General features: G+C 41.0%; 1 protein-coding gene across 2 annotated transcripts; it reads right to left on the reverse strand.

Moving 5' to 3' along the window:
• Positions 1-161: 161 nt before the first annotated feature.
• Positions 162-15,101, reverse strand: LOC124036138 (negative elongation factor B-like). 2 transcript variants are annotated; one of them, XM_046350321.1, is made up of 14 exons: positions 14,812-15,101; positions 9,888-10,048; positions 9,649-9,748; positions 9,238-9,468; positions 8,317-8,502; positions 8,041-8,153; positions 7,838-7,940; positions 7,620-7,715; positions 7,255-7,397; positions 6,687-6,793; positions 6,449-6,590; positions 2,876-2,984; positions 2,413-2,580; positions 162-486 (listed from the first exon to the last, which is right to left on the reverse strand). In XM_046350321.1, exons 1-13 carry the CDS (start codon positions 14,911-14,913, stop codon positions 2,422-2,424), a joined length of 1,752 nt encoding a protein of 583 aa, XP_046206277.1. In that variant the 5' UTR covers positions 14,914-15,101; the 3' UTR covers positions 162-486; positions 2,413-2,421. The 2 variants fall into 2 exon arrangements, with proteins under 2 accessions (XP_046206277.1, XP_046206276.1); XM_046350320.1 differs by lacking the exon at positions 162-486 and having other exon boundaries at positions 1,827-2,580.
• Positions 15,102-15,306: the final 205 nt, after the last annotated feature.

A 15,306-nucleotide genomic window follows, 5' to 3' on the forward strand; every position in this document is an offset into this window, starting at 1 on the left:
CAACACCCCATAATGACAATGTGAAAACAGGTTTAGACATTTCTGCAAATTTATTTAAAAACGTTATTAAAAAAATATTTTTAAGAATTTGGAAAGGCACACACCTGTCCATATAATCCCACATTTGCCAGTGCATGTCAGAGCAAAAATAAAGCCACGAGTTCGAAGGAATTGTCCGTAGAGCTCAGAGACAGGATTGTGTCGAGCCACCGATCTGGGGAGGGGTACCAAAACATTTCTGCAGCATTGAAGGTCTCAAAGAACAGTGGCCTCCATCATTCTTCAATGAAAGAAGCTTGGAACCCCCAAGAGTCTTCCTAGAGCTGGCCGCCCAGCCAAACTGAGCAATCATGGGAGAAGGGCCTAGGAGGTGACCTCACTGACAGAGCTCCTCTGTGGAGATGGGAGAACCTTCCAGAAGGACAACCATCTCTGCAGCACTCCATCAATCAGGCCTTCATGGTAGTGTCCAGACGGAAGCCACTCCTCAATAAAAAAAACGCACATGACAGCCCAATTAGAGTTTTCCCAAAAGACACCTAAAGAACTCTCAGACCATAAGAAACCAGATTCTCTGGTCTGATGAAACAAAGATTGAACTCCTTGGCCTGAATGGCAAGCGTCACATCTGGAGGAAACCTGGCACCAACCCTACAGTGAAGCACCGTAGGGTTGTTAACAACTCTGCACCGGGCTCAATCCTATAGAAAATGTGTGGGAAGAACTGAAAAAGTGTGTGCGAGCAAGGAGGCTTACAAACCTGACTCAGTTACAGCAGCTCTGTCAGGAGGAATGGGCCAAAATTCACCCAACATATTGTGGGAAGCTTGTGGAAGGCTACCCAACACGTTTGTCCCAAGTTAAACAATTTAAAGGCAATATTACCAAATACAAATTGAGTGTGTGTAAACTTCTGACTGACAGGGAATGTGATGAAAGAAGTAAAAGCTGAAATAAATCATTCTCTACTATTATTCTGACATTTAACATTCTTAAAATAAAAATGGTGATCCTAAGACAGGGAATTTTTACTAGGATTAAATGTCAGGAATTGTGAAAAACGGAGTTTAAATCTATTTGGCTAAGGAGTATTTAAACTTCAACACCATTTGTATAGGAAGTGCTGTATTCAGTCATTCATTAATATACACAAACACACTCCTGAAGGACACACCTACTCCTTCAAGGTTTTTTCTTTATTTTTTATATTTTCTACATTGTAGAATAATAGTGAAGACACCAAAAAAAAAAGTGTTAATTCAAAATATATTTTAGATTCTTCAAAGTAGCCACCCTTTGCCTTGACAGCTTTGCACACACTTGGAATTCTCTTCATAAGGTAGTCAGTCACCTGGAATGCATTTCAATTGACAGGTGTACCTTGTTAAAAGTTCATTTGTGGAATGTCTTTACTTCTTAATGCGTTTGAGTCAATCAGTTGTGTTGTGACAAGGTAGGGTGGTATACAGAAGATAGTATTTCACCAAATAGGGCCAAGGCCATATTACGGCAAGAACAGCTCAAATAAGCAAAGCGAAACGCGAATGAATTACTTAAAAATCATACAATGTGATTTTCTGGATTTTTGTTTTAGATTCCGTCTCTCACAGTTGAAGTGTACCTATGATAAAAATTACAGACCTCTACATGTTTTGTAAGTAGGGAAACCTGCAAAATCGGGAGTGTGTCATTTCATAGTTTTGATGTCTTTCCTATTTTTCGACAACGTAGAAAATAGTAAAAATAAAGAAACTCTTGAATGAGTAGGTGTTTCCAAACTTGTGACTGGTACTGTATGTTTGATCACTTAATTCCAGTACTCGTCATATTGCTTCCCTTGGCAACTTTAATGTTTGAAAATATTTTGGGACTTAATTTCTAAATAGTGATTTTATTTACAGCTTGTTTCACCACTGACACAAACCAAACAACAGTAGGCCTACACACATTGACATTCAGTCTTGATAGATAGCTACAGTACATATTAAAACATACTTTGAACAATAATTCAGCAAGACTACATATTAATAAAAGTAATAACTGCCATCGAATTACATTTGTAAAGCTGGAAGACTGCTTAAAAATAGACCGCTTTAAAATAAAACAAGCACTGTGGCCCGCTTGGTCCAGCCTCCGTCTTCATACACTTTACCATCTCTTCAATAAAGCAAAACAAATGACAAAAGGAGTGAGACTGCCCCATTCCTTAAAAATACATGTAAAAAAATAACCAAGCATTAGAAAACAAACTAAACATTGACCATAGTAACCATAGAGGAAATTGCATATTGTAATGTTCATTATGCCGTTTTTTTTTTTTTTTTACGTTTTCATGAGCCGACCTCAATTCTACATGTAATATCAGCATCCTTTTTTCAAACCACTAGGTTTGTTTCTTTCGATGCGTCCTACCTCCTCCTCTCAAAGTGGTGTGGTTGGAGTGGAGGCTGTCGTGGGCACTGTAACAGGATGGAGCCCCAGGTCAAGAGAGGGGGCTTCGTCTGGCTGGGCAGGACTCTTCTTTTGGGCCTCCAGTTTCTCTGTCAGCTGGGTGTACAACTCCTTCACCTGGTCACTGCTCTATAGACACCAGACAAGCACAGAGAATAGAGAATGAGGAATATGGAAATACAGTAGCTATGTCATAGGGCCAGGAGTTTCCTATGTCCCTGACTTTGTGACATAACCAGAAAAATGACTTTAGTTCCAGTAGAAGCCACAGGTGGAGTAAAAAATGAATAAAAATACACAACACCTAGTGTGAGCCACATACTGGAAATATGAATCTAACCTCAATCACTGAGCTTATGCGGTTAATACAATGTTCTCATGCGGAAAATGCAAAATAAATCAATCCAAATGGCAGCTTGCCCACCTGTTTTGGGGGTTCCAAGGTTTTCAGTAAGGTCTCCATACAAGATGGCAACACTTTGTGGTGAAGGTGAAGCAACAGGCGTAGGGTGTGTCTGTGGACATTCTCTTTACTGGAATACACAAAAATATATGTCAGGGAGTTATGGGTTTCATGAGATAAGGCAAAATATGTAACCATTTGTATAGGAAGTGCTGTATTCAGTCATTCATATATATACATATACACACACACACACACACACACACACACACACACACACACACACACACACACACACACACACACACACACACACACACACACACACACACACACACACACACACACACACACACACTTGAAGTCGGAAGTTTACATACACTTAGGTTGGAGTCATTATAACTCGTTTTTCAACCACTCCACAAATTTCTTGTTAACTCACTATAGTTTGGCAAGTCGGTTAGGACATCTACATTGTGCATGACACAAGTAATTTTTCCAACAATTGTTTACAGACAGATTATTTCACTTATAATTCATTGTGTCACAATTCCAGTAGGTCAGAAGTTACATACACTAAGTTGACTGTGCCTTTAAACAGCTTGGAAAATTCCAGAAAATTATGTCATGGCTTTAGAAGCTTCTGGAAGGCTAATTGACATCATTTGAGTCAATTGGATGTGTACCTGTGTATGTATTTCAAGGCCTACCTTCAAACTAAGTGCCGCTTTGCATGACATCATTGGAAAATCAAAAGAAAAAGGCCAAGACCCCAGAAAAAAAATGGTAGACTTCCACAAGTCTGGTTCATCATTGGTAGCAATTTCCAAACGGCATTCATCTGTACAAACAATAGTACGCAAGTATAAACACCACGCAGCCGTCATACCGCTCAGGAAGGAGACGCGTTCTGCCTCCTAGAGATGAACGTACTTTGGTGCGAAAAGTGCAAATCAATCCCAGAACAACAGCAAAGGACCTTGTGAAGATGCTGGAGGACACGGGTATAAAAGTATCTATAGCCCCAGTAAAACGAGTCCTATATCGACATAACCTGAATTGCCGCTCAGCAAGGAAGAAGCCACTGCTCCAAAACCGCCATAAAAAAGCCAGACTACGGGTTGCAACTGCACATGGGGACAAAGATGGGTCAAACGTGTTGGGTAGTACCAAGTTAAACAATTTAAAGGCAATGCTACCAAATAATAATTCAGTGTATGTAAACTTCAGACCCACTGGGAATGTGATGAAAGAAATAAAAGCTCAAATAAATCGTTCTCTCTACTATTATTCTGACATTTCACATTCTTAAAATAAAGTGGTGATCCAAACTGACTTAAAACAGGGCATTTTTACTTGGATTAAATGTCAGGAATTGTGAAAAATTTAGTTTAAATGTATTTGGCTAAGGTGTATGTAAACTTCCGACTTCAACCATGCATACATACATACATACATACATACATACATACATACATACATACATACATACATACATACATACATACATACATACATACATACATACATACATACATACATACATACATACATACAGTTGAAGTCGGACAATTCATGGCTTGGTTTTTGCTCTGACGTCCACTGTGGGACATTATATTGACAGGTGTGCCTTTCGAAGTCATGTCCAATCATTTGAATTTACCACAAGTGAACTCTAATCAAGTTGTAAAAACATCTGAAGGACGATCAAAGGAAACAGGATGCATTTTGTATAAATTTGCACACAAAAAATAAATCTGTTTTCACATTGTCATTATGGTGTAGTGTGTAGATTGATAAAAAAATAAAATAAAAGTTCATTTAATACATTTTAAAATTAGGCTGTAACGTAACAAAATAGGTAAAAAGGGAACCCGATGGTCACACTGACAGAGCTCCTCTGTGGAGATTATTCTAGAAAGACAACCATCTCTGCAGCACTCCACCAATCAGGCCTTTATGGTAATGTGGCCAGATGGCAGTCAGTCCTCAGTAAAAGGCATGATAGCCCGCTTGGAGTTTGGCCAAAGGCACCTAAAGAACTCTCGATAAGCATCAAGATTCTCTGGTCTGATGAAACCAAGATTGAACTATTTTGCCTGAATGCCAAGTGTCACATCTGGAAGAATCCTGGTGGTGGCAGCATCATGCTGTGGGGATGTTTTTTCAGCGGCAGGGACTGGGAGACCAGTCAGGATCGAAGGAAAGATGAACGGAGCAAAAGTGAAGGTTCACCTTCCAACAGGACAACGACCCAAAGCACACAGCAAAGACAACGCAGGAGTGGCTTTGGGACAAATCTCTGAATGTCCCAGAGTGGCCGAGCCAGAGCCCGGACCTGAAAATAGCTGTGCAGTGACGCTCCCCATCCAAACTGACAGAGCTTGAGAGGATCTGCAGAGAAGAATGGGAGAAACTCTCCAAATACAGGTGTGCCAAGCTTGTAGCGTCATACCCAAGAAGACTTGAGGCTGTAATTGCTACAATAAGGTGCTTCATCAAAGTACTGAGTAAAAGGTCTGAATACTTATGTAAATTATATGTCCGTTTTTAAATGTTTAATAAATTTGCAAAAATGTATAATAATCAGTTCTTCCTTTGTCATTATGGGGTATTGTGTGTAGATTTAAAAAAATCTTCAAAGTATACATTTTACAATAAGGCTGTAATGTAACAAAAATGTGGGAAAGACAAGGGATCTGAATACTTTGCAAATGCACTGTAAAGTCTCATGACCAAGTATACATTTTAAAAGAGAATGTCTTCAGTGGGGTAATTAGTATTACCGAAAATAGATTTTTTAAAACTTTGTCAGCCATGCATGCCATTCTAAAGAGGTTTACTCTACCTATAAGATTTATGAGAAGAGTATTTCTTTTAATTAGATCTGCTTTCATATTGTTGAGTAATGGAATGATGTTCATATACTTTGTTGTCACTCATTAAGGATCCTAAGCATTTCATATTTTTTTGTGGTATACTTAAAGGATTGCTGTAGATCTTGACTTTTATTTTCTTCCTATTGCCATTTCATTTTCTTCCCATGTTCATTTTATATCCTGAGATTTTTTTTGTATTCTGCAAATATTTTTTGAAACGGGGGTAATATTGGTCAGGTATATCAGACCATCTGCAATATTATTTATATTAATGTTTACAAGTACCGGTTCTGTTTGGGTCCTGTCTAATTCTTTCTACAAGAGGTTCAATTGCCAGTGAAACAGGAGGGTGAGGGAGGACATCCCTGTATTGTGTTCCTTTCTAAAGCAATTCCATCAGATAATGTATTATTTTATATATATTTTCGCTTTAGGACATTTATACACATGTTTTATATTTTATTAAATAAAATGTGTTACTTCAGATGAAAAGTTGAAAGCTTCCAATGTTTTGAATAGAAAAGTCCATTCAAGACAGTCGAAAGCCTTTTTTGCATCAGCCATTATTGAGAAATCTATAGCTATTTTTTTTGCCTATTGTGAGTACAGTATTCTACTTCAATGTCACAGATTTCATAAATGTGCAGTAAGATTTCCATCAGTTTCAAATGCAACATTTGCAGTAATCTCCTGTACGACCCATGACAAGACAGACCTGGAGAAAGAGGCGAGGAGAAAGCCATCAAACACGGCAGAGCAGAACTCTTCAGTCCCAAACTCATCAGAGAGCAAGGTGAGGTGCCCTGTCAGGAGGTGCAGGAAGATGTCCCCAAAGGCCATTTCGTTGTGGGTCTCCACTGCAGTTAAATGAAAAAAAATGTTGAGAGCCAGGATAAAAACAGTATTTATTTCCTTCTATTATTAACCTGTGGCAAAACAAGGGCAGAACCTACCCAAAGCGGGAAGTAACCGTTGTAAGGCATTCTTGTTCCTCTGCTTGGCAATGTGGAGTGTGTAGTACAGACCTATCTCACATGCCACCCTGTTCTCCTGCAGGTACCTAGGGCAGAGGAGAACTCACTTTAAATCAGAGGCTTCTCATTGAAACACATTAAACATAAAGCTCTCATGTGCACCGCACATAATATTGACAATTTAAATTCACATGGAGGCGGCAGGTAGCAAAATGTTTAGAGCGTTGGGCCAGTAACCGAAAGGTTGCTAAGATCAAAACCCCGAGCTGACAAGAAAATACAAATGTGTTTGTTCTGCCCCTGAACAAGGCAGTTAACCCACTGTTCCTAGGCCGTCATTGTAAATAAGAATTTGTTCCTAACGGACTTTCCTAGTAAAATAAAAGGTTAAAGAAAATAAATACATGTATATTTTTGAATATCAATACGATGCGTTTTACATTCTATATTTTTATAAAACATTTAATTAGAGCCATACAAAGTCTACCAAAGTAGCATGTTCCATTCTAACCCCACCCCCTGTGTGACAGCCCATCCCAGTGTTTACTTGTTGAAGGCATCAGGCAGGGCTGTGGGATAAGTGAGGGAGGTCTTCTCCTCACTGGGGAGCTTCTGTTCTACAGTGAAGGTGTAGTCATCCACAACTACTGACAACATGGCTGGTAGAAAACGGGTTACAACCTCCAGTTCCTGAGGGGGAACGAATCAAATATGATGAGTCTCTGCCCTGACTGGTTACGTCACATCTACGCCATCTAGCAGTGGTAATTGTAAAGAGGTTGTTTTCCAGCTCTGCGAGTCAAACTATTGTTACTGTGTAGCGCATAGGAAATATATTACACTCGTTAACTCACTGAAGAAAAACACATGATTATAAAATAATACTAGTGGAAACAAGAAGTGAATACATACCAATCTGGGCTCTTTAAAGACTTGGCTGTCAATCATATCCCAAGCCCCTTGTCCAAGAGACAGCATTCTAAGCAGCAGCATCAGGTCTGGACTGTCCTGTTCATTCCCACAGAAATATCTCTTCAGTAGTGGCAGTAGGTTTCCCCAAAGCATTGACAGAATATAGAAATGGATAGAAAGAACATTAAGACCACAAAAGACAACATTGAACGTCTTACTCTGGGTAGAGCGTCCTGGCTGAGCAATTCTTGCAAATTTCGGACCGTACTCAAAACCAGGGTGTTACAGGCAAATGGGTCGCACAGGATCATGGACAGGTCCCTGGAAATCAAGAAGACCCACAACATTTGTCACATCTTTTTATGAATCCTACAATCCTAAGCCATGTTCAATCACATTTCCTCCACTCTTCTTTTCTCACCCAAGTACTTGCTCCTGTCCTTTCTTCACTCCATCCAGAAAACCTTGCAATTCCCGGGCTCGCTTGGCATCCACAAACTTCTCACGGATACAGGCATCCAAGCACCAGGTGAACTGCCAAGATAGACATAAATAAAGCACTCTGCATCAGCATGCAGAACATTCACCACCGTATTTGCATGCTTTTTGAAATCAATACGATTTCTGTTTCAGTTTGCCTACAGAAGAAGGCAACTCAGATCAGTTGCAGTGTCTCTTTCCTAGGAATTGAGCATACCTTGTGGCAGGGGTCTACTGAACAGATCTCACTGATGTCCAGGTCATGGAGGGACATGAGCAGCTCTGCACGCAGGGTGCAATAGTGGACGTTACGCGTACGCAGGAAGAGGGTTCGCAGGAACTGAAGTACCATGTCATACAGTTTCACATTCTTCCCAATCATCTGGGTCAACTTCAAGACTACCTGTACATGAAACAGAAAAAGGGTTAGCCTCTGTGAGAGAAAAATGACATATTTACCTGATTTGATATTAATAGTTAGCAATTAATATTGTGCTGTTAGTGTCTGCGTATTCATGGGTTCCACTCTAGTTTCCTGTAGCTAATCCGGGCGTATGGTCACTAGAGATGGCTTGAGCTGACAAATGAGTTAAAAGACCGCATTACATAGACAAGACGTGGTGGGTGTAACAGAGATAGAGATAGCCAGGAGGAGTTTAGAACAATTCCTCATCATCTCTAAATCATTTTTGCATCTGGGGAACTAAGCCAGGGTGTGGTTAAGACAACACACCCACATGCAGATAACAACAGGATGAACCCAGAGTGCCTTATGATGCTCCTTGGTCTGCATGAGGGGGGTTGAACCAACCATGGCTGAGCGTTAGTCAGCTATATATAGTACTGTGCATTTGAGTAAAGGTTAGCCTCATTATTGCAATAATTAATTGATACTGAATAAAGATGATTGTTTGAAGAAATGACCAAGTCTCTCTCACTCTGTTAGAATTTCCACCACACCTCAAACACACCCAACTCTCTTCGGAGTTCATAGACAAAAAGGTTGATTGACTAGTAAAAACTATTTTTTATAACAGGCTCCTGGCCCTAATCAAAACAAATCCTTAATGGAATGTGAACAGAATCTATTGGGAATCAAAAGGCAATGAAAAGGTCCAGATGTACTCGGGTGGCTCACCTCTCCTTGGCGTCTTGCTTTGGGGGAGGGGCTGAAGAAGTTGTGCAGAATAGAGAGATCACTGCTGAAAAGTGCTGCCTCCTTCTCCACAATATACTGCTTGAGCAGGGGCGAAACCTCATCCCCGAAGAGAGCCTGGTTGTCCTGCCAGATCTGCCTCTTCACCTCAACAGCACAGACCTTATACAGTTCCTTATCAGCCATTACAAGCTTCAGCTTTTTCTCTGGAACCTGTTCATAGCAAGTCAATCAGGAAATACATTTCAAATACTGAGCTGTGGTAGGATACCAGTGTTTTGAAGAGAGAAAACATGGCCAATGGCAGGTGCAAACAACTATAAATAGAAAAGATCTGCATTGCGGGTTAAAAGGTGCATTCACTAAAAGTATGGTGGGAAGACAGAGACTTACCTTTGGAAGATGTTTCAGAACCTGCATGACCACTGGCTGAATGGAGGGCATCTTCACCAGTGGAAAACTCTTCTCTAGAAGCTCTTCAAGTTTACCATAACTGTAGAGGGAGGTGGAATACACAAACAATCAATCATGTCAAACATGTACAACAGTTTAAACGGATGATTTCTCTATACAGACCTGGTGATTACTAGCTAACTATTAGCCGGCTATACATATGTAAAGAGATGTCGCACCGTTCCTCATCCTTGCCCTCTGCGATAGTGGCGACTCGCTCCATCAACTTGTCACGAAGCTCGTCAAAGACCGACTGGTGAAACTCCAACCGAGGAGTCCCGTGAAGGTCCAGGAAGGGAAGAGCTGACTGAAGAGTTGGCAACAAAATGCCATTTTCTGTCTGCAAACAACACATTACCAGACAGGCGGTAAGATAATAATCAATGCAGTGAAATAGTGATGTTATTCATTTGATAAATCGAAGCAGTGATATTTTATTGTAATTTATACTCAGGGAGGTTGCTAAGTAGAGAAAGGGGATCAGTCTAAATGTGGTGTTAATTAGTAACAATAATTATGAGTTAAGTGGCAAGTGGTTAGTGAGCATAGGTCTCGTCATTCAAATAACATTAGTTAACGTTAGCTAGCTACCTTTGTTGTTAGCACATAGCTAGCTAGCAAGGTTATTTTCTGTCAAATTGTGCTACTTTGAAAACAAAGACGTGGGTGAAAATGTATTGGTCACGGGTGGCATTTTATGGGCTATTTCTAAGTTGCACAGAGGCCGCCATTGCATTTCTCAATAAAAAAAATATTCAAATTTACATTTACATAAAGAATTCACACCCTTTATGCAGTACTTTGTTGAAGCACCTTTGGAGCAATTACATCTCTTCTTGAGTATGACGCTACAAGCTTTGCACACCTCTGAGGAGTTTCTCCCATTCTTCTCTGCAGATCCTCTCAGGCTCTGTCAGGTTTGATGGGGAGCGTCGCTGAACAGCTATGTTCAGGTCTCTCCAGAGATGTTCGATCAGGTTTAAGTCCAGGATCTGGCTGGGCCACTGAAGGACATTCAGAGACTTGTCCCGAAGCCACCCTTCAGTTTTCTTGGCTGTGTGCTTAAGGTTGTTGTCCTGTTTGAAGGTGAACCTTCGACTCAGTCTGAGATCCTGAGCAGGTTTTCATCAAGGATCTCTCTGTACTTTGCTCCGTTCATCTTTCCCTCGATCCTGACTAGTCTCGCAGTCCCTGCTGCTGAAAAACGTCCCCCACAGCAGGATGCAGCCACCACCATGCTTCACCGTAAGGATGGTGCCGGGTTTTCTCCAGACGTGACGCTTGGCATTCAGGCCAAAGAGTTGAATCTTGGTTTCATCAAGCGGGCTGTCATGTGCCTTTTACTGATGAGTGGCTTCCGTCTGGCCACTCTACCATAAAGGACTGATTGGTGGAATGCTGCAGAGAAGGTTGTCCTTCAGGAAGGTTCTCCCATCTCCACAGATAAACTCTGAAGCTCTGTCAGAGTGACCATCTGGTTATTGGTCACCTCCCTGACCAAGGAAGGCTCTTCTCCCCTGATTGCTCACTGGAACTTCTTCCATTTAAGAAAAATGGAGGCCACTGTCTTCTTGGGAGCTTCAATGCTGCAGACATGTTTTGGTACCTTTCCCCAGATCTGTGCATCGACACAATCCTGTCTCAGAGCTCTACAGACAATTCCTTCGACCTCATGGCTTGGATTTTGCTTTCAACTATACACATAGTACCATTCAATAGTTCAGGGTCACAGACATTTCCTTGTTTTTGAAAGAAAAGCACATTTTTTTGTACACTAAAATAACATCAAATTGATCAGAAATACAGCGTAGACATTGTTAATGTTGTAAATTACTATTGTAGCTGGAAAGGGCAGGTTATTAAATGGAATGTCTACATAAGCGTACAGAGGCCTATTCTCAGCAACCATCACTCCTGTGTTCCAATGGCACGCTGTGTTAGCTTATCCAAGTTTATCATTTTAAAAGGCTAATTGATCATTAGAAAACCCTTTTGCAATTATGTTAGCAAAGCTGAAAACTGTTGTCCTGGTTAAAGAAGCAATAATATTGGCCTTCTTTAGACTAGTTGAGTATCTGGAGCGTCGGCATTTGTGGGTTCGATTACAGGCTCACAATGTCCAGAAACAAGAACTCTTCAGTTTATTCTTGTTCTGAGAAATGAAGGCTATTCCATGCGAGGAATTGTCAAGCAACTGAAGATCTCATACAACGCTGTGTACTACTCCCTTCACAGAACAGCGCAAACTGGCCCTAACCAGAATAGAAAGAGGAGTGGGAGGCCCTGGTGCACAACTGAGCAAGAGGAAAAGTACATTAGAGTGTCTAGTTTGAGAAACAGACACCTCACAAGTCCTCAACTGGCAGCTTAATTAAATGAACTAAAAAAATGAATGTCCCTTTTTCAGGACCCTGTCTTTCAAAGATAAATCATAAAAATCCTAATAACTTCACAGATGTTCATTGTAAAGGCTTTAAACACCGTTTCCCATGCTTGTTCAATGAACCATAAACAATTAAATGAACATGCACCTGTGGAACGGTCGTTAAGACAGACGCCTAAGACAGCGCTAAAGGGAGACAGGACAGACAGCTGATCGTCCTCGCAGTGGCAGACCACGTGTAACAACACCTGCACAGGATCAGTACATCCGAATATCACACCTGTGGGACAGTTACAGGATGGCAATAACAACTGCCTGAGTTACATCAGGAACGCACAATCCCTCCATCAGTGCTCAGACTGTCCGCAATAGGCTGAGAGAGGCTGGACTGAGGGCTTGTAAGTCTGTTGTAAGGCAGGTCCTCACCAGACATCACCGGCAACAACATCGCCTATGGGCACAAACCCACTGTCGCTGGACCAGACAGGACTGGCAAAAAGTGCTCTTCACTGACGAGTCGCGATTTTGTCTCATCAGGGGTGATGATCAGATTCCCGTTTATCGTCCAATTTGGAGGTGAAGCGTCCGTCATGGTCTGGGGAAGTGTGTCACAGCATCATTGGACTGTGCTTCTTGTTATTGCAGGCAATCTCAATGCTGTGCGTTACAGGGAAGACATCCTCCTCCCTCACGTGGTATCCTTCCTGCAGGCTCATCCTGATATGACCCTACAGCATGACAATGCCACCAGCCATACTGCTCGTTCTGTGTGTGATTTCCTGCAAGACAGGAATGTCAGTGTTCTGCCATGGCCAGCGAAGAACCCGGATCTCAATCCAATTGAGCACGTCTGGGACCTGTTGTGTCGGAGGGAGAGGGCTAGGGCCATTCCCCCCCCAGAAATGTCTGGGAACTTGCAGGTGCCTTGGTGGAAGAGTGGGGTAACATCTCACAGTAAAAACAGGCAAATCTGGTGCAGTCCATGATGAGGAGATGCACTGCAGTACTTAATGCAACTGGAGACCACACCAGATACTGACTGTTACTTTGTTCAAGGACACATTATTCCATTTATGTTAGTCATAGGTCTATAGAACTTGTTCCGTTTATGTTTCAGTTGTTGAATCTTGTGTTTTTACAAATATGTACACATTACCTTTGCTGAAAATAAACGCAGTTGACAGTGAGAGGATGTTTCTTTTTTTCCTGAGTTTAGTACCTGCAAAACACCAGTCGCATCGTACGAGTTGGGATGTTATTAACCCCGGTGTCTTGGCTAAATTCCCAATCTGGCCCTCAAACCATCAAGGTCACCAAATAATCCCCAGTTTACAATTGGCTCTTTCATCCCCCTCCTTTTCCCTGTAACTATTCCCCAGGTCGTTGCTGCAAATGAGAACGTGTTCTCAGCCAATTTACCTGGTTGACGGATAAATAAAAATTTTTATTTACTCCTGGATGCTGGCCTTCTAGGCAGAAATCCCCTATCCAGTGTCTGTTATTTTGCCCATCTTAATCTTTTATTTTTATTCGCCAGTCTGATAGGGCTTTTTCTTTGCAACTCTGCCTAGAAAGGCCAGGTTGCAGGAGTCGCCTCTTCACTGTGGACGTTGAGACTGGTACTTTTACAGCGGGGGCCCACCGCAGCACCCTCTGCTCGTTGAGAACGATACATGCTTTCACGTCAGAGTCTCCAATAACACCTGAAAAAGTCGCTAGTCGCTTTTTTGAACATGTATCGCTAGAGGGGTCTGAATACTCGCTAAATATAGCAACAAAGTCGCTAAATTGACAACACTCGAACTGGCAACCCTGTCCTCTATTGCCCTTTCTTTGCTATGAAAGATGCACGTTTGTGTTCTCGTAGTAGATAGACTACGGCAAAGTTTCCTCCATTGCAAAAATACTGAATCGTAGGAGTCAATACCTAGCGGAATCGAAGCTTGAGATCCAGAAATGGGAGTCAACGGTAAGCAGTTAAGGAATATTTTATTTTGCAACTATGGAACTGGTTTAGATTGTTCACATGTAAAAAAAAAATGTAAAAAAACTGGAGACGAAATATAGTTTACATCTGCACAATGAGCACGTGTCTCAAATACATCGTTACAGTTGCTGGTTAGCTAGCTATTTGATTTAAAAACATTAACATTGACATGAAATAATCCAAAACAAGACATGGTATCATGAACCAGATGAAACGAGTCCCTACATGGCCGTTTCATTGTTGGTAGCTAACGTGATCTGGCCATCCAGAATCACAACTGCACAACTCACGGACTTCTGCCCCATTGAAGTGTGCACATCGTTTTTGTGACGTCAGCTAACCCACCTATCTAAAGGCTATACTGCCTTTGCTTTGTTGTCACTGAAACATTATGCTAGCTGCAACGGTGTTAAAAACCGGCTATGAAAGTAGAGGGCTTTGTTTCTAGAACCATACCGCAATTGAGAATCGATTCACGTTTAGTAGAGTATTTGGCAGCTAGAGCCAATTCGTCAACAAATAGAATACTTGAAATATAGTAGGAGTAACGTACGGCTATTTTAATTAGTGCAAGACTATTGGACTAACGTTGTTTAAATGACAGCGGTACGTTAACTACCCACTTAAATTATAATTATGGTCAATAATGAATACAACGCATAGCTTGAACCACTTTGCAGATCCGCTAGTATCATCATGTTTAGCTATGGTTAGCTAAAGCTACTTAGCTTACCTGAAACTGGTCAATGGCTTTCAGAGGCTCTGTGCAGTTAGTCAGTGTTTCTTTTAGATCCTCGCCATTGGATATCCCAAGTTCAGGTAGGCCCGCAAACATTTTCAATTGTGTACGATATAACTACACATATATTTAATTAAAGAAACATAGGGCGAATAATGCAATATATTCGTAAACGAATGACTACAAGTTCGATAACTTATTTTTTAGCTAATGACGCACGATTCATGTAAGCAGTGCACCCAGTAAAGAGGCCGATGTGCACAAACAATCCGAAACGCAATTATTTCCGCTTCTCCATAGAATGACATATGGGGACCCGGATTTCGTCAAATTGGCCATCCCATTCAACAGTCCAATGAATGTCATTGTTAGTATTGTTAGTATTGCTGTCTTTTTTTATTAGATTTTTTATTGTAAAATAATAAACATATTATAAAATATATATATATTTTAAAAAATCAAGAATACAACATGAATTAGGAACAGTCA

Source organism: Oncorhynchus gorbuscha, linkage group LG05, assembly GCF_021184085.1.
Source record: "Oncorhynchus gorbuscha isolate QuinsamMale2020 ecotype Even-year linkage group LG05, OgorEven_v1.0, whole genome shotgun sequence".
NCBI classification, from domain to species: domain Eukaryota; kingdom Metazoa; phylum Chordata; class Actinopteri; order Salmoniformes; family Salmonidae; genus Oncorhynchus; species Oncorhynchus gorbuscha.

Bases quoted from the DNA above. Each gene is read 5' to 3' on its own strand.
- LOC124036138 (XM_046350321.1), bottom strand. From the start codon at position 14,913: ATGTTTGCGGGCCTACCTGAACTTGGGATATCCAATGGCGAGGATCTA. The intron at 7,716-7,837 runs GTAAGACGTTCA...GGGAATGAACAG, and splicing joins GCCAGGACGCTCTACCCAGA to GACAGTCCAGACCTGATGCT. The intron at 7,398-7,619 runs GTATGTATTCAC...GTTCCCCCTCAG, and splicing joins TCTTTAAAGAGCCCAGATTG to GAACTGGAGGTTGTAACCCG.